The 20,304-nt window shown below is 33.5% G+C and overlaps 1 protein-coding gene across 2 annotated transcripts in view; it reads right to left on the bottom strand.

The window, feature by feature from the left end:
• The window catches only part of LOC126888061 (pyridoxine/pyridoxamine 5'-phosphate oxidase), a 64,250-nt gene extending 44,833 nt beyond the window's left edge, over window positions 1–19,417 (bottom strand). The window contains exon 1 of one of the 2 annotated variants that reach the window (XM_050656077.1): window positions 19,271–19,417. In XM_050656077.1, coding sequence (XP_050512034.1) covers window positions 19,271–19,301 — 31 coding nt within the window. In that variant the 5' untranslated portion in view covers window positions 19,302–19,417. Of the gene's footprint in view, window positions 1–17,041; window positions 17,065–19,270 lie in introns of those variants that run through there. The other variant, XM_050656078.1, reaches the window with a different exon arrangement.
• Window positions 19,418–20,304: the final 887 nt, after the last annotated feature.

The raw sequence follows: 20,304 nt of genomic DNA, 5'->3' as shown, positions 1-20,304 counted from the left end.
AGATACATATAGGGGGAGACGATTTAATTGAATAAATTATACAGCTTCAGCCTTTGTTAAAAGAATTAAATAATGTCTATAAAATTTTAAAATTTATATTTTTAAACGAATTTACTGAAGTTTTTTCAAATTTAGCAATAGCTCTTCGCATTCTGCTCACTCTGCCCATATCTGATGCCAGTGCTGAGTGATCTTTTTATAAACTGAAACTTAAAAAATTATTTGAGATAGACCATCAGTCCAGGGCAGTTGATAAATTTATCTACCATCTCTATAGAGTCGTCAGTATTAAATCAAATTGATATTCACCATATATTATAAACAGATTTTTCGAACTGAAGACGCGAAAAGTTAATTTTTTATAAAATAACTAAGTATTTCATGTTTTCCTACCTATATCTTTAGTTTTTTGATGCTATTACGCCAAAGATTTATTTTTACTTAATTATTTTAACTTGCTTTATTTTCGTGTTGCATGTGTAAGAATTTTTAGTTATTTTTTTTTTGGTTACAATAAATAATTGTTCATTTTGGGCGCCATTAAATGTTTTGTACACAGGCGCTACCACGTGCTGGCGCGGCACTGCATCCGTGGTTAAACTTTAGACAAATATATAACCTATAAGACAATTATTATATTTAACTATAGCAAAGAAACTAAATTATGGATGTTACAACTGTTTTATTTTACAATTTTATTCTTATTAAACATTTTATAATTATCAAATAACCAATAAGGATTTAGCAACCTGTGCAAGAGACGTCGAATGAAGTAGGTTTTGTGTAAATCCGTGACTGCATAAATATAATGTTAATAATGTGTAATAATTGTTTAAATTTAAACAAATTAAGGCAGTGCATTAATTTTTTAACTGATTTCTGTGCAATTTATTTAGGTATAAGGAATTTAAATTGATTAGTAGGTATTAATTAAATACAGTTTAAAATTTATCACATAGGTACCTATTATAATTAATCGTCGTTTGGAAATTGTGATTTTTATTTTTAGGAAAAACTGTGCTTGTAGAAAAAGTATAGTGTGAAACACGTGCAGAAAGGTAATTTCTCACTCGTTTGAATTGCGGCACTCGCTTGCGCTCGTACCGCAACTTTTCAAACTCGTGAGAAATTAGTACCTTTCTGCACTTGTTGCACAATATACTATATCGTGACGATTGAAGAGTATATTATTAACATATAAAGTATTGGATAATCTAAAAATTATGCTAAAATAGCAATTCCATCAGTGACGTAGAATTGGGAAAAGGTCAACTATTCACGTTTCACTGTTGTACGCCTCTGGTGCCAGGATATGTCTAATGGTTTTAAAGTACTGGTAACAGATAATTTTAAATATTTTAAATTAAATACCCTGAGTGTCAGTAAAGAGTAAAATTTTGCTTACGTAATTTGGGTTTATTAAACATTAATATTTTGAGGTCTAGAATCTAGAACTCTTGAGATTGGATATTCTTAATGAATCACACTGTATAATTTTAGTATACGCCATTCTCACCTTTCACCTTCTTGATAGCACAACACCTGTGTCTGAAGCACTATAGCATTGTTAAAAAAAAGCGCCTCATAAGCATCTTCATTAGAAATGTGTCTTTACTTGCTATCTTTTTTTATATCCGCCCGGTACCTATTATGAGATGTAGGTATATGTAATTATATTATAGCTAATACAATACATTGTAGGGTTCACAATCAAAGCAAAATAAAAGATCTGCCGATCCAGTGCCGGGGAATTAGGTATAAACGTTTGGAAATAAAGTTTTATTATTTTCTACATTCATAAGTTTATCATAATCTATATGTATTATACAGGGTGTAACAAAATGAAGGTCATAAATTAAATCGCATATTCTGGGATCAAAAATAGTTCGATTGAACCTAATTTACCTTAGTACAAATGCGCACTTAAAAAAAGTTACAGCCCTTTGAAGTTACAAAATGAAAATCGATTTTTTTTTTCAATATATCGAAAACTATTAGAGATTTTTTGTTCAAAATGGACATGTGGTATTCTTATGGTAGGGACATCTCAAAAAAATAATAACAGTGTAATTTGTACACCCCATAAAAACTGTATGGGGGTTTTGTTCCCTTAAACCCCCCAAACTTTTGTGTACGTTTCAATTAAATTATTTCTGCAGTACCATTAGTTAAACATAATATTTTTAAAACTTTTTTGCCTCTTAGTATTTTTTCGATAAGCTGGTTTTTATCGAGATGCGACTTCTTTTTTAATATGTTTACTTAAAAATTGTATGGGGGTTTTCCTCCCTTAAACTCCCCAAATATTTGTGTACGTTCCAATTAACTTATTATTGTGGTACCATTAGTTAAACACAATGCTTTTCAAAAGATACCTAAAAATGTAAATTCACAATAAATTTTCATATTACTACCAGATCTCTATAATCTTACTTACCATGAAAAATTTGTGTTGAATTTTACAAATGTTCAAAATATCTCCATAAAAACTGACTTATCGAAAAATTACAGAGACAAAAAAGTTTTAAAAAACATTTTGTTTAACTAATGGTACCACAATAATACTTTAATTGGAACGTACACAAATATTTGGGGGGTTTAAGGGAACAAAACCCCCATAACATTTGTAAGGGGTGCACAAATTTCACTTTTATTTTTGTTTAAAGATGTTCCTGCCATAAGAATGTCACATTTCCATTTTCAATAAAAAATCTCTAATAGTTTTCAATATATTGCTGTGGCTATAACTTTTTTTATGTGCACATTTGTACTAAGGTAAGTTAGGTTCAATCGAACTGTTTTTGGTCCCAGAACATGTGGTTTAATTTATGACCTGTATTTTTGTTACACCCTGTATATTATAGTTTAGTTAAATATCTACAATATATAAAATACATATGGGCCATTCCACGAACATACACCTGTTTTGGATTACTTCGACAACGAATATTTTACTGTGCAACATAAGAAGTACGAAAGTAAATGGCGCTAATAATTATTCCAATAAACAACAATGTCATTTGCAATTTACTTTTGTTCTTCTTATTTTGCACAGTAAAATATTCGTTGTCGAAATAATCCAAAACAGGCGTATGTTCGTGGAATGGCCCATACATACTAAATGCATGTTTAAACAATTTCTCGCTATACAATAACTAAAGAACATATAGATGTGCACGAATAAACAAATACCATAGTTCAGTTAATATAGGTTTGTTCCAACCCGTTACAAAAACCGTTCTTGAACGGGTACGAGTATGCGCAGTAACGAAAAATGTGTTATTGCGCATGCGCGTAACGATTCATGAATTATATCACATCGTGTTTATGATCAACATCTGAATCTAAAGTTGTGTTGCTTGCAGTAATGATGGTGGTAATTAGTTATAATAAGCATTCGTCAACTAAGAAATCTAAGTCCCATAACTTTTCTTCCTCCTTTTTTTCATGGTGTATATGTAGTAGGGTGGTGCGAAAAAAGTCGAGTTGATAATTTCGTATCGCTATAGTGCGGAAAAGTTGCGATTGGTAATTACAAGAAAAACAAAAAAATAATTATGCAAATCGGACTTTATCTTCCGATCCCGCAACGGACCTAAAGATTATGAAAAAAATGAAATTTTACCTTTTTTTCAAAAATTTTTATTTATCCTTCGAGTACGTTTTATTTATGGCTATAGTAAAATTTATTTACACTTTGCATGGTTGAGTACTAAATAAAATTGTTTTACGCATTTAACGGATATTTTCCGATCCCGCAAGGTCAATTAAAATCTATAAAAAATTAAAATTTTTGATGATTTTGAAAAATTAAAAAACATTTAGTTATCTCATTTTTTTGTTACATTGTGACGCTCTTCGCTTGTTTAAATATTGTATGACAATATTTAAACAACCCAGATCTCAAAACGAGGGGATGGTTGCACTTCTAGCTCCACACGCACCCTTGTCTCCAACCAACCAATGAGTGTGTGTTTTTTACATGATTTACATATGTACACTTCTTTTTCATCTGTTTGTGTCCAGCTCTGAAATACCAACTTTGCATTGTGATTTCTTGATAAAATCTGGCAGCATGGACCTTGATTTAAGTGTTGTCCTGATGATGCATCCAGATTGAGGCCCACATACATTAGCATTAGACGATTCTTCCGTGGCCAACTTTAGACACCGCTCATCAGCTGGCTTGTGGCAGGGATAATTTTGTACATACATTCCAGTTTGAGATGTCGCCCCATGTAATACAGGGAGTTATATCTTCATTTGAAACTCTTCGAGAAAGTGGTGGAGAAGATAGTTTTGCATCATTCCAGTCTATTATTTTAGTTTAGTCCTGTGCTTCAAAATTTCAAGTAGTAGGGAGAAAGGAAACACATTATAGAGAGCTAGGTCCAAGAAGAGTGTTAAAAGCCGGACAGACTAAAGCCAAGGGCAAAAGTATTAGAAATTGCATCCCTCCTACTTTAAATTTTCAAGCGCAGGACTACACTGAAATAATAGACTGGAATGTTACAAAACTGTCTCCTCCACCAGTTCTGCGAAGAGTTTCAAATGAAGATATAACTTCTTGCATTACATCGGGAGACATGCCAGACTGGAATGTACAAAACTATCCCTGCCACATGCAAGCTGAGGAGCGCTGTCTAAAGTTGCCCACGGAAGCATCGTCTAATGCTAATGTATGTGGGCCCCAATCAACAGATGGATTCATCAGGAAAACATTTAAACCAAGGTCCATGCTGCCAGATTTTACCAAGAAATCACAATACAAAGTTGATGTTTAAGAACTGGACACAAACAGATAAAAAAGAAATGTACTTATGTAAATAATGTAAAAACACACACTCATTGGTTGATTGGATAGAGGGGTGCGTGTGGAGCTAGAAATGCAACCACCCGCTCGTTTTGAGTCCTGGGTTGTTTAAATATTGTCATACAATATCTAAACAAGCGAAGAGCTTCACAATGAAACAGAAAAATGAGATAACGAAATTTTTTTAATTTATCAAAATCATCAAAAATTTCAAACTTTTATAGATTTTGATTGACCTTGCGGGATCGGAAAATATTCGTTAAATGCGTAAATCAATTTTTTCTACTACTCTACCATGAAAACTGTAAATAAATTTTACTATACCAATAAATAAAACGTACACGAAGAATAAATAAAAATTTTTGGAAAAAAGGTAAAATTTCATTTTTTTTTTCATAATCTTTAGGCCTGCTGCGGGATCGGAAGATAAAGTCCGATTTGAATAATTCTTTTTTTGTTTTTCTTGTAATTACCAATCGCAACTTTTCCGCACTATAGCGACACGAAATTATCAACTTGACTTTTTTCGCACCACCCTAATATGTAGGTATATCGTTATCGATTTTCTGCAATGACTTTCGATAAAGCTTCCTGTAAAAGTCTTATCTTATCAACTAATTTAAATGTACTGCTGTTTCTCGCTACGTCACTTTTTACTTGTGCCCATATTAGCACTATAGGGTTAGGTTGACAATTATATGAGGGTAAACGAAGTACAGTCAGGGATCCCAGGCCTATTTTCACCATTTACTACTAACAAGTTAATTTTTCGTAAGTAGCTTCATTTTGACGAAACACCCAACTTTTTTCCTTACAACAATTTCCGGATGTGGTAGATGCCAAAAATAACAGGGATAGTCCAGTCGGGTTAGAGGAATAACAGGCCTAACCTTGCATGCCGAGCTGCCCCAAATTTTATTTTTCTAATCTTTAGGGAAGGTCAACAGTAGTGTAAATTTAAAATCACGACTCAATTTCGCCGTTGCATTAACCTTCATTTAGATTTTAAACGGGAACCGTTTTTGCTCGATATCTCCCCCATTTTCAACTTCTCGACAAAAAGTATGAGAACTAAAATTGTTGAAAATGTGATTCTCTATAATTTCTATCACTGCGATTTTATCGTGTAGTCGATATTTTCAGAGTTATGGGGGAAAAGCCTCATAGTTATTATTTTCCCCCATAACTCTGAAAATGGTGGCACACATCCTAATGATCCTTAAACCCGAAAAAAAGTCAGAAAATGTATCTTCCTACCGGCCTATAATAAATCTTCTGCTTATGCCCAGCAAACTCTTTGAAAAGATGTACGTGAAAAGGCTAAAAATCAGAATAGACAAAGCTAAACTAATCCTAGAACATCAATTCGGTTTTTGAGCGATTCATAACATCATAACAACTTTGAGTAGTATTTTTAAAGTTTGGCTCATAAGGCTTATTAACCAGTACTAATCGCAAGATTTAGGATTATTTTTCTTGTTTGTTTTCTAGATTTTCCTCATCAGGACCTCTTATTCGTTTTTTGTTTGATAGTCAGTATCTCCCATTTTCTTCAAAATTTGGGAATGATTGTTTGTTCATGCATTGAACTTGTGAATTCTGACATACTAGGATTGAGTAAAAAAGGCGAAGGATTTATTTGTGGTAAATAATGTAGAATAATTGATTGCATTTGTGTGTATGAACTTGGCATCTATTGATTTATCACTTATATATTGGTTTTGATTTTGGTAGCCCACTTGGGGCTGTGCCATTGGCGGTGGGGAATAATATTGTTGATAAAGCATATTATGTACCTGATATCCAGTTTAATAAAACGGCACACCATATTATTTTGAGATCCTCTTTTTACATCACTCCATTGGTATGAATATTTCTGCTCGGTGGTATCTACAAGCAGCTCTGGTGCTCTGTTTTAATTTTTATCACTGATAACTAATAACACTAATTACATTTTAACGATATTTCTTTGAATAAAAACATATTACTAAAGATTGTTGTAATGAATATTATTTATTACTACCGTATCCGTCAGAGGTTGGAATGAGAATGACCAAAACTTCAAGTGAAAACAAATCTGTCAACGAAAACTGGATAAAGAAAGAAATTTAGAAAGAAAACAGGCCTAACCTTGCATGCCGAGCTGAACCAAATTTTATTTTTCTAATCTTTAAAGAGGGTCAACAGTAGTGTAAATTTAAAATCTCGACTCAATTTCGCCGTTGCATAGCCGTCATTTAGATTTTAAAACGGGAACTGTTTTTGCTCGATATCTCACCCATTTTCAACTGCTCGACAAAAAGCATAAGAACTAAAATTGTTGAAAATGTGATTCTCTATAATTTCTTTCATTACAATTTTTTCGTGTGGTCGATATTTTCGGAGTTATGGAGGAAAAGCCTCACAGTTATTATTTTCCCCCATAACTCTGAAAATGCTGGCACACATCGTAATGATCCTTAAACCCGGAAAAAAAGCCAGAAAACGTATCTTCCTACCGGCCTATAATAAATCTTCTGCTTATGCCCAGCAAACTCTTTGAAAAGATGTACGTGAAAAGGCTAAAAATCAGAATAGACAAAGCTAAACTATTCCTAGAACATCAATTTGGTTTTTGAGCGATTCATAACATAACTTTGAGTAATATTTTTAAAGTGTGGCTCCTAATTCTTATTAATCAGTACTAATCGCAAGATTTAGGATTATTTTTCTTGTTTGTTTCCTAGATTTTCCTCATCAGGACCTCTTATTCGTTTTTTGTTTGATAGTCAGTATCTCCCATTTTCTTCAAAATTTGGGAATGATTGTTCATGCATTGAACTTGTGAATTCTGACATACTAGGATTGAGTAAAAAGGCGAAGGATTTATTTGTGGTAAATATTGTAGAATAATTGATTGCATTTGTGTGTATGAACTTGGCATCTATTGATTTATCACCTATATATTGGTTTTCATTTTGGTAGCCCACTTGGGGCTGTGCCATTGGCGGTGGGGAATAATATTGTTGATAAAGCATATTATGTACCTGATATCCAGTTTAATAAAACGGCACACCATATTATTTTGAGATCCTCTTTTTACATCACTCCATTGGTATGAATATTTCTGCTCGGTGGTATCTACAAGCAGCTCTGGTGCTCTGGTTTAATTTTTAGCACTGATAACTAATAACACTAATTACATTTTAACGATATTTCTTTGAATAAAAACATATTACTAAAGATTGTTGTAATGAATATTATTTATTACTACCGTATCCGTCAGAGGTTGGAATGAGAATGACCAAAACTTCAAGTGAAAACAAATCTGTCAACGAAAACTGGATAAAGAAAGAAAATTAGAAAGAAAACAGGCCTAACCTTGCATGCCGAGCTGCCCCAAATTTTATTTTTCTAATCTTTAAGGAGGGTCAACAGTAATGTAAATTTAAAATCTCGACTCAATTTCGCCGTTGCATAGCCGTCATTTAGATTTTAAAACGGGAACTGTTTTTGCTCGATATCTCACCCATTTTCAACTGCTCGACAAAAAGCATAAGAACTAAAATTGTTGAAAATGTGATTCTCTATAATTTCTTTCATTATAATTTTTCGTGTGGTCGATATTTTCAGAGTTATGGGGGAAAAGCCTCACAGTTATTATTTTCCCCCATAACTCTGAAAATGCTGGCACACATCCTAATGATCCTTAAACCCGGAAAAAAGCCAGAAAACGTATCTTCCTACCGGCCTATAAATCTCTGCTTATGCCCAGCAAACTCTTTGAAAAGATGTAGGTATGTGAAAAGGTTAAAAATCATATTAGACAAAGCTAAACTAATCCCAGAACATCAATTCGGTTTTTGAGTGATTCATAACATCATAACATAACTTTGAGTAATATTTTTAAAGTGTGGCTCATAAGGCTTATACTTATGCCAGTACTAATCGCAAGATTTGGGATTATTTTTCTTGTTTGTTTCCTAGATTTTCCTCATCTGGACCTCTTATTCGTTTTTTGTTTTATAGTCAGTATCTTCCATTTTCTTCAAAATTTGGGAATGATTGTTCGTTCATGCATTGAACTTGTGATTCTGACAGGTACCCCGCCAAAATAGCCCCGTCAAAAAAGCTCCGACAAAATAGCCCCGACATAATATCCCGCACACAAAATAGCTCCGACAAAATAGCCTGCAGACAAAATAGCCGCGGAATAATAGCCCGCCGACAAAATAGCCCCGACAAAATAGCCCCGAAAAAAAGCTCCCTTCAGAATTCATCATGAAATAATTCCCTAAAAATACATTTTTTCGGAAATGGCAATTATCTTCTATTCAGATGTTTATCTTAACCACATTAAATAAAAATTGTCTTTTCAGAGAACTCGAGTCCTGTCTTTCCTGTCTCTTTGTATAGTCAATAACGTCGACGAAACGTCAGTTTTTGGTTGAATATACACACGTGGTTGAACATTACGTCATACCGACGTCTTTTGTAGGTGATTTTAAATACGTAAAATTAATGACGTTAAAATACGTTTTCATTTCAGACAGCCGAAGTCTAACGGCTGACGTCACGAAATTGGAGAAGCTTAAAAGTTACAAAACAAAGGTTATAGGTTATGTTTGTATCGTCGTTTGTCGTATTACTCGTATTTCGCCTATTTTGGATTCATTTGGATTTTGTTGGCTGTTTTTTTGTGTATTTTTAAAACATTTGTTTGTCATTTGTGAATTTTATAAATTTACCACAATGCAAAGTGATTATTTAAGGAAATTATTATTGGAAACTCCAAATGTTGGAGAAAAAGGTAGGCGAAACAATTTTTATTTACTGTTCATTTTTCCCGGATATTTATCAATAATGATGAATTTTGCAAGCAATAACATTATTTTTTTTATTGTTTTAGAATAGATATTCATTGAAGCTGAAAATAATTGGAGATTTAGATCCATATACAATTCAGTCATCAGAAAGCATACAAAAGCCTTCAAGCACATAAAAGCCTTCACAATTGGATTTGTTTTGAAAGTTGGAGTAAAAATTGTTAATGATTTATATATTATTGATGGAAAGGTATGCCTTTATTTTATTTATTCACCATTAAGAAATATATGGATAACAGTATTAGTGTCTTTTGGATAAATTGGTTTTAAATATTAGATTTATTTACGTTTATATATCTGTATGAAACCAGACTAATTTGTAAACTATGTAACTCCATATTTCTCTGAAAATGAGTTATTACTGCCATTTATTTGAAAAAATCCCTACTCGTTTAAAAAATGATGCACATGCATATTTTTACTAGAAGAGTAAATAGTGACCTCTTCGTATACACCGTATCTCCTTTGCGGCAAATTTAGTATGAAAAATATGTAAGTCCCCAGTTTGTCATACCACACGACTGACCTCACTGTTTAGAAAGTGATATTTTCAAGAAAAAGTTGGTGGTAATGTGGTAAATAATTTTAAATACTCATTAAACAATATCAGTCTCGATCCAACCTTTGCTAGAGACGGTCGCATAAATTTATTTTTAGTATAAAAATATCTAGTAACCAGTTTTTGTTCCAAACTTTATCGTTAATTAGTAATATTTTTTACCAGTGTTTTAAAAACGCAAATAAAATAAAATAAGTACTATTTCTATTTTCTATACGCAAAAATACCGGCAAATAAAGTCATAGGCGTCCCATAAAATAATTGTTCGTGATGTATAAAACATTTAATTGTGATACAGGATGAGCGAAAATGTAGAAATCATAGACAAAGACAATCCGTTTCTAAATTCAAATAAAGTGAGCAGATCTCCGACGAGAAGATCAACTTCAGAACAATACACCGCTAACTTGCAAACAAATACCATGGAACAACCATCGAGAGATTCAACCACAGCCTCGTCTAGTGAGCAACAAAGCAATGAAAATTACTCAAGCATTATAGTGCACCAAGAGACTGATTCTACTAACAATCAACAAGAACAACCAGGTAACTCTTTTCTTTCTAATCATGCTTCTTCTTCTTCTTATTCTTATCAACCGTCACAAATACACATCAGTAATCTACACGATAGCCAAGAAAATCAGCACCAAGGATGGGACACTGTTCAAGCGCGCAAAAGAGCAAGAAAGGACAGCCCTGAAGCTGATAAACAACTAAGACAAAAAATAATGAGCGATTACTGGCTCAAAGCACCCACACCAACGTCTAATAGATTTGCTAGCTTAGATGAAATACCTGATGAGACCAACCTAACCGAAACTGATCAAGTTAAAAATAGTATTCAGCCCCCACCCATATTTGTTTCAGATGTAGGTGATATAAAACCTCTTAGAGAATTGTTAGAAACAATATCCCCACTGGGATACACCATCAAATGCCTTTATAACAACCAAGTAAAGATCCAGCCCACAACCTCTGAACATTACCGAAACATAGCCAAAGCACTAAATGAGAAAAAAACCCACTATTACACCTACCAAACAAAGGAAGAAAAAACATTCCGAGTTGTACTTCGTAATATGCATCAAACAGCAGATAAAGATGCTTTAAAAGATGAGTTAGCACAAATGGGACACGAAGTAATCAACATAGCTAATATATATAAGAATGGATCCAAAACGGCGCTTCCGCTTTTTTATATAGAACTAAAAGCTAAGCCAAATGATAAAGACATTTATGAAGTGAGAGCACTTCAGAATATGATTGTGTCCTTCGAACCACCACATCCCAAGCGTCAGGTTCCCCAATGTACCAAATGTCAACGTTATGGCCACACACAAAAATTCTGTTATATGCCTCCAAGATGCGTAAAGTGTGCAAGTAATCATCATACTCTAGACTGCCCACGCAAGGAACGCAGCAATAACGTACAATGTGTACTCTGTATGGGAAATCATTTGGCCAACTATAAGGGCTGCAGCGTAAACAAACAAATACAAAAAGAAAAGTTCCCCCAACTCAGACAGAAACAAGAGACCCATAGAACAGACATCAATACAATTAACAGCCAAACAGTAACCCCTGGTGTTTCTTACGCTCAAAAAACGTCAGGAAATAGTCAAACAGCTGAAATCACAAACCAACAAAGTCATGTTGGCTCAAACCATTTAACGACAATTGCCAACCTGGAAAACATGATGGCAAAATTAATGGAGAGAATGGATACTATGCTTAATCTCCTTACCACTATGATCTCCAAAATGCACTAATGCAAAACGCACTTAAAATAGCCGTCTGGGACTCAAACGGGCTAACGAATCATATCCAAGAAATAAAAATTTTTCTCGACGAGAAGAAAATTGATGTTATGCTCATATCAGAAGCCCATCTAACAGACAAAAATTATATAAAAATTCCAAAATACACTGTTCACTACACAAAACATCCAAATGACAAAGCACACGGTGGCACAGCTATCATTATCAAATCTAATATAAAACACCATGAGTTAAATAAGTTCAGTGAAAAGTACCTGCAGTCAACTAGCATTGTCATTGATGACTGGTTAGGCAACCTTACCTCATCTGCTGTCTACTGTCCTCCTGGCCAATCCATCAACGAAAATAACTTTAATACCTATTTTAGTTCACTTGGACACAAATTCATAGCAGGAGGAGACTTTAACTGTAAACATCATCACTAGGGCTCTAGAATAATCACAACAAGGGGTAGACAACTGCTGAAGTCGATAATAGGAAACAATCTACAACACATATCTACAGGAGAACCAACTTATTGGCCTACAGATCCAAATAAAACACCAGATCTCTTAGACTTCTGTGTAATTAAATGTATCTCTCTTAACTACTTAGCAATACAATCATGCTGGGACCTCTCGTCAGATCATTCTCCCATTCTAATTTTGACCTAAACTCCAAAGTCATACTCAGAAATAAGCCTCCAGTCCTAACCAATAACCAAACAAATTGGAACATATTCCGAAGTGCATTAACAGAACAAATATCAACGAATTTGCCACTTAAAACAGAAATACAAATTGAAAATGCAGTACAACAACTTACTACCTCCATACAAAAGGCGGGATGGAGTGCTACACCTGAACAAACATTATGGAAGGAAACCATAAATTGTTCTCTGAGTGCAAAAAACATGATTGAAGAAAAAAGAAAACTTAGGAGAAAATGGCAAAACACACATTCACCTATTGACAAAGAAAATCTAAACATAATTGCCAGAAGACTTAAAAATCTATTAAAAGAAGAAAAAAACAGGGGGATTCAAACTTACTTAGAAAATCTGACTCCATTCAAAGACACTAACTATTCGCTATGGAAGGCGACGAGAAAAGTAAAAGGACCAAAAGACGCCATACCTCCTTTAAAAAATGCCAAAGGTAAATGGGCAAGAACAGACACAGAGAAATCCGAGACATTCGCAGAACATCTTTCGACAGTATTTAGTCCCTTTACTAGAGTAGTACCATTAGAACAAGAAGAACCATTTCATTCTTTTCTTGAGGCTCCATATCAAATGGAACTGCTAATCTCCAAGTTTAATATTAAAGAAGTAAAACAGATAATAAATAATGAGATACAACCTAATAAGGCACCAAGATTCGACCTCATAACGGGTAAGGTCCTTCAGGAACTAACCGATGATTGTTACAGAATAATCACTATGATCTTTAATGCTATGTTAAGTCTGCACTACTTCCCGTTGCAATGGAAAGTGGCACAGATTATACTAATTCAAAAACCTGGAAAAGATCCAAAAGATGTCAACTCATACCGACCGATAAGTCTGCTCCCAGTCATCTCTAAGGTGTTTGAAAAACTTCTGTTAAGAAAAATAAAACCAATATTAGAAGAGAAGAGTCTCATACCTGACCATCAATTCGGATTTCGTAATCAACATAGTACAATAGAACAAGTTCACAGACTGTACACAACAATAAGAACTAGTCTCGAAAACAAGCAATACTGCACTGCAGCCTTTTTAGACGCCTCTCAAGCTTTTGACAAGGTGTGGCACACAGGACTTCTGTACAAATTAAAGAAAAACCTACCTTACACTTACTTCAAACTGCTTCAATCATACCTTACAGAAAGGAGATATCTGGTAAAATATAGTGAAGCCTATACAAAACTCTACCCCATCCTATCTGGTGTACCTCAGGGTAGTGTGCTCGGACCGATCCTATACCTAATATATACGGCTGACTTGCCAACAAGCAACGACCTAACACTTGCAACATTCGCAGATGATACTGCTTTCCTGGCCTCTCATGGTAATCCAATAATAGCATCAGAGAGACTGCAACTACATCTGAACAAAATAAATGAATGGCTTAAACTCTGGAGAATTAGAGTAAACCCCTCAAAATCCACACACATTACATTCACTCTAAGAAGAGGTACATGTCCAGAACTTAATCTCGATGGACATCCTTTACCTCAAAAGGATGACGTAAAATATCTAGGTATTCACCTTGACAAACGACTAACTTGGACCAAACATATATGGACGAAAAGACTTTAACTGGGAATTGTATACAGAAAACTTTACTGAATGTTGGGAAAAAACTCTCACCTATCGATCGATAACAAGCTGCTTATATACAAAACAATAATAAAACTCATTTGGACATATGGTTCGCAGCTCTGGGGATCAGCTAGCAAATCTAATATTATGAAAATACAAAGATTTCAATCCAAAACTCTAAGAACAATCGCTAATGCCCCTTGGTACATCCATAATGACGCAATACATAGAGATCTTCAGGTACTATCAGTCTCCGAAGAGTGCAAAAAATTTTCTGAACAATATCAAAATAGGTTGCGGGTATATCCAAACACCCTGGCACACAATCTTCTCAACAAGCAACAAGCGAAGAGATTGAAGCGATATGATCCCTTGGACCTACCTAACCGATCCTGACAGAGCCTACAGCAGAGGAAGCTACGCCTTCAACAGCGTCCAGCAATTGTGTTCTGTGCCAGTTTTAGTTTTAGTTTTCGTGCTCGCGTATCAGTGTATGTGCGCATCTCACCGGTAAACAAGGTAATGTGTGTGTGTCGTGATACTTTGGTCACTGGACCTTACATCTCTCTGCCATTGTAAAGACAAACAATTTTACTTATTGTTTTCATTGTAAAACAGATTGTAAAAAAACTTGGATGTTAATAAAAAAAAAATTAAACAATATAGGTGCAAATGTTAGTGATATGTGTACCTATCTATAAAATATTCCATTTTAGCATCCTATCTTTTAAAATGGGAGATACGTAGTATTCACATTAGTCATATTTAGAGAAATAGTTTTTTGTGTCTCCTGTAAAATTTGGATAAATGGAGTAACGCAGTTTACAGATTAGGTCGACAACATGTAATTGCTATGATAGAAAAGAGAATAATAAACAGTCATGATTGTTTGTTCTAAAATTATATTATATGAATGTCTGATTTTAAAATATTCTCAATCATTGTAAGGAACGCAAATACTCATAATAAAAATAAATTTTTGTAGTTGAAGCATTCCCACAAAGATAAAATATTTTTTTTAGGTGAAGCATTACCAAAAAGCTAATGCTAAACCACTAGATGCTTGGGCGATAGCCAGTTCCAATGGCATAGCAAATGTACATTGTATGTGTCTGGCCGGTAATAGTGAAGTTGGCAGCCATATTGCAGCAATCTTATTTGCAGCTGAGTATGCCCACAGCAAGGCAGAAGAAAAAGAACCCAATGCATGTACAGATGTTACAGCTATGTACATTCTCTGATGAAAAACTAATGTGTTTTGAAACTGTTCAGTCAGAGTGCTTGTTGCGCTCTCTAAACGAACTGAAATATAAGACGGCTTTGGCTTCATGTTGCAGCGATATGAAACTGGTTATTCATTTTTAATTATAATGTACTTCTTCATCATGAGTATTTATGTATTAGTCTTTTAAGTGTGTATTATTAGATATCACATGTAAATTCTTTTTATCATTTTAATTTGGTCATTACAGTCCCTTAACCAAAAAATATATTTTTCAGGTATCTGTAGATCTTTTTGTATGCAAAAATGTGTAATAATTATTTGAAAAATCAATTTGAGGATTATAAGAGTATGGAAATATATGTGAGAACACAGACTATTATAGTTTTGTCCTATTTTTTATCATTCAATCCTCTTCCTTAAAATTTATAAATATAAAGCAGATAGTTTTCATTGAAATTCAATATATTGGATCTTATTTGTATGTATTAATTTCTGACTAAAGGTACGATTCCGACAACAACTGCAGACGGCAACTGCAAACGTCAGTTGTCAGCGTTACGGACGTTACTACTTTGCACTATTTACTTGTATGAGACTGATTCCGACATCTGACTGCAACTGCTGTCCGGCAGAACATCAGTTGCTAATAATTATGCAAATTAATAGTGCAAAATAATGACGTCTGTCATGGTGACAACTGTAACTGCCGTCTGCAGTCGTTGTCGGAGTCGTACCTTTAAAGTGTGTGGTATAATTATAATAATTATATATATTATATAACTTAAATGGTTTAAACTTAAGTTTGTTATTAAATTGTGACTTAAATGTTTAATTTGTTAATAAATGATTTATTAGTTTATATGTTGTTTCCAGTTTTGACACAGTAAATATAATATAAAAAGTGAAAATTCTATGTATGTTATATATGATGCATTGAGGATATTGTAATTCTATACATTTTAATGAGCCTTCCATTTGGTTTTACTTAAATGGAAAAATTGCAATATGTACCAACAATGCCCATACGAATAATTGAATGGGTCTGCAGAATAACCTTGTAAGCGCCACATGATTTGTTTTTGAGAAGTCAAAGAAAATGTTTTAATATTGTGATAATGGTGAGTTTATACATTTTAAGGGTTAGTGATACAGCTTTTAAATACAAACTGTATTACTCACCTTTAAAATGTATAAACTCAACATTATCACAATATTAAAACTTTTTCTTTGACTTCTCAAAAACAAACCATGTGGCGCTTACAACGTTATTCGGTGGGCCCATTCAATTATTGTGTATTTCTAAAACCATAAAATGAAAAATAAATCTAAAAAATGACGCAAAATCGACGTAAAAACTTGAGTTATGGTGGGACATATTCACGTGATTTTCGACGTCGAAAAAACGTGATAAGCTGACGTCGTTTGGTGATAATTATGACGTTTTTTCAACGTTTTGTAAACGTTATTTGGTTGTTTGGCGGTGGGGAATAATATTGTTGATAAAGCATATTATATACCTAATATCCAGTTTAATAAAACGGCACACCATATTATTTTGAGATCCTCTTTTTACATCACTACATTGGTATGAATATTTCTGCTCGGTGGTATCTACAAGCAGCTCTGGTTCTCTGGTTTAATTTTTATTTATTTTCATCACTGATAACTAACTAATAACACTAATTACATTTTAACGATATTTCTTTGAATAAAAACATATTACTAAAGATTGTTGTAATGAATATTATTTATTACTACCGTATCCGTCAGAGGTTGGAATGAGAATGACCAAAACTTCAAGTGAAAAGAAATCTGTCAACGAAAACTGGATAAAGAAAGAAAATTACTTTCAAAATAAATGAGAAAGTACTAACTGATAATTAATAATACTAATTACAGTTTAACGATATTGCTTTGAATAAACACAAAAGGGAAAATCCCACTCAGGAATTCAAACTGTAATATCTTAGGCGATGTGAACAATACCGTAACTAGCAAGAAAATTATTTACATGATGTGTTTCAGAAAATATATCACAATGTCATCAAAACCGTGAACAGACCAATTTCGTGGATGACACACAAGGAAAGAACCAGTATCCGCTGTGAGCTCGTGAGCCCGTAGGTAGGAGAAGTGAGGGCAAAGGGGAAAGGTTTTCTTTAATTATAGCATTCGTTATTAGAATACAGTTTGGTATGTACAGAAACCTCGTTGTCGGATTCTTAATGTATGTTTAATGATAAGACACAAGAATAGATATGTTTCCTTCTTTCAAAAGGAGGAAAATTCAATTTTTTCTCAAACATAATAATATGCATTTTCTACATGAGGAGGGCAAAGTGAAAATCAATTTCGGGCAAAGTGGAAAGTAATAAATAAATAGGTGCAGTGAACATATTTTGGGATTATAATGGAATTCAATGCAAGTAATGATTCAATGAATGGAAATGTTTGTTCTTGAAATCTATTTTTTTCAATATTCGAGCATATATCTGCTCGACAAAAATCACAAATAAATACTCATCCAGGTGCAGATTTTATGAGCCCACATCTAACAAATATTGCACTGAATCCACACTTCCTTGCTCTTGGAGTTGCTGGATGGTTCGGTGCCTGAGACACAAAAAATCATCCCCAGGTTTCAAAGCTTCCACTTTGCCCTCGTTTAAAAAATATGTGGCGGCTATTCAGTGATTTTGGCCTAGAATGATAAATAAGAAAAGTTTATATTTTGGAAAAATAGTGAAAAATACTCTCCTAAGTTTGTTTGATGATATGTACTTGTACTCACTAAAACATAACTTAAGCTGATAATATACAGTCTTGCATGTAAGTCAAATACAATGCTACCCTCTGTTATAGATAATATAACATTCATTCGACTATCTACCATAGAGGTATATATTAACATAGAGTGAGCCTACCTTCCTCGCTTCCTGACGACAAGATCTCATGGACTGGTTTGCGGCATCTCTTTCTAACACATTGTATCGACAAACTAAGATTACATTAAGTGTGAGTATAGGCACGGAAAGGGAGGACTACTGTCGCAGCTTTACTATGCGTAAGAGTGAAACAGCACTAAGCCAAATAAAAAAGATGGTGTCGTCACTTCGCTCTGAATGACACTCTCTCTATGATAATATATAACTATGGGGAAGCTACGAAGTGCATTCACAATGACGCCATCTATTAGTAATATCCACAAGATAGCGATTTTCCGCTTTGCCATTCCTTTACTATAGAGCACAGAATAATATGGTTATTTATTCTGTGACTAGAGGAATGAAAATAACAACTGGCATGGCACGACAACCAAAAAATTATGAATAGAAGGAACTGAAATTCGAGATGGGCACTTTGGATTTGGCGGCTGAATAAATATAGGACAGTGTCTATTTAGCAGCATCTACATAACACCTGCATAAAATATACATACAAAGCTAGATAACGTGAATTCACCAGTAATGTGAAGTTTACCTTTCAGTATGTCATTATAATACCAAAAGAATAAAAAACCATTTTAAAAATTAACCAAAGAAAATAAACCCCTATACAAATATTCTCGAACTACCGCACTGTCAGCACTGCTTATTCAGTATTCAGAATCAAATGTCACTACCATCCAAATTAAAAACTTTACTTATTATTTCACAAATTGCGATAGGTAAACGAAATAAATCACTTTTTCCTGGTAACATTTCAATGTACCTACATCGATAAGCTAAAAATACCTTATTACATACCTATAAAAGAAGTTTTATTTCCAAATGACATGCCACATGAACTGTTTGTCTAAAAAATATTTATTTTTTATCACATCACCTCACCAGGATCAGGTGATTGTTCTTACAAGAGTGTATTTGGGGTTGCATAGGTAGGTACATACAAATTTCAAAATTTTTAGACATATTTATGTAATTATAAAATGTTGAATGGGTTGCATGCTTAGAGTATGGAAAATTTTTGGAGAGGGTAAAAAATTTTCCATACTCTAAGCCCGACCGCACATCAAAGAAACATGAAACGTAAATTACGTTTCATGGAAATAAACCACTGCTAAACAAATATATATCCGGCCATTTATGAGACTCTCCGAAAATAAAAATGTGTCATGAGCATGAATCACACTCGTTTCATTAGTAGGCGGACTTTGAGATGTTTTTAGCAGTGTTTTCTTTTCATGAAACATGTTTTTCGTTTCATGTTTCATGTTTTTCGTTTCATATTTCTTTGGTGTGCGGCTTGGCTTAGGTTGCATGTGAGAGTTCATTTTAAATTAAGTAAAAGACAGACGTACTCTCAAACATTGATAATGATTGAGAGTACGTCTGTCTTTTACTTCATTCAATTATGTAATTATATTAAAAAAAAACAAATGTGGCACAGTTTTATTTAAAGGTATATTATATTTAGATATTTTTATTTATATATATTTTATCATATTATATTATACATTATATATTATTATATGTATACAGTATACATATACCTATAAATATTTTTATTTATATAATAAAACAAGTAACTGGACTTCGTAAGTCTTAGTTTTCACCCAAAGTAATCGAAAGTAGAACTGGAAGTCGATATTTGAACTCTTCAATACGCTTCGATTGATGGTTACATGTACTATTTCTGCGACGATAATGGCACTTCTTGTTAGAACTTTTTAACCGGAAATAATATTGAAACCAAAATTTTACATTTTTCTCATTTTGCTAAGGCACGTCGAATGATATATCGCTTATACTATTTCGGTGACCTTAAAACAGTACTTACG

This window comes from Diabrotica virgifera, chromosome 7 (assembly GCF_917563875.1).
Source record: "Diabrotica virgifera virgifera chromosome 7, PGI_DIABVI_V3a".
NCBI lineage: Eukaryota > Metazoa > Arthropoda > Insecta > Coleoptera > Chrysomelidae > Diabrotica > Diabrotica virgifera.
The sequence above is the reverse complement of the archived record's forward strand: the minus strand, read 5'-3'. Positions and strand labels throughout refer to the sequence as shown.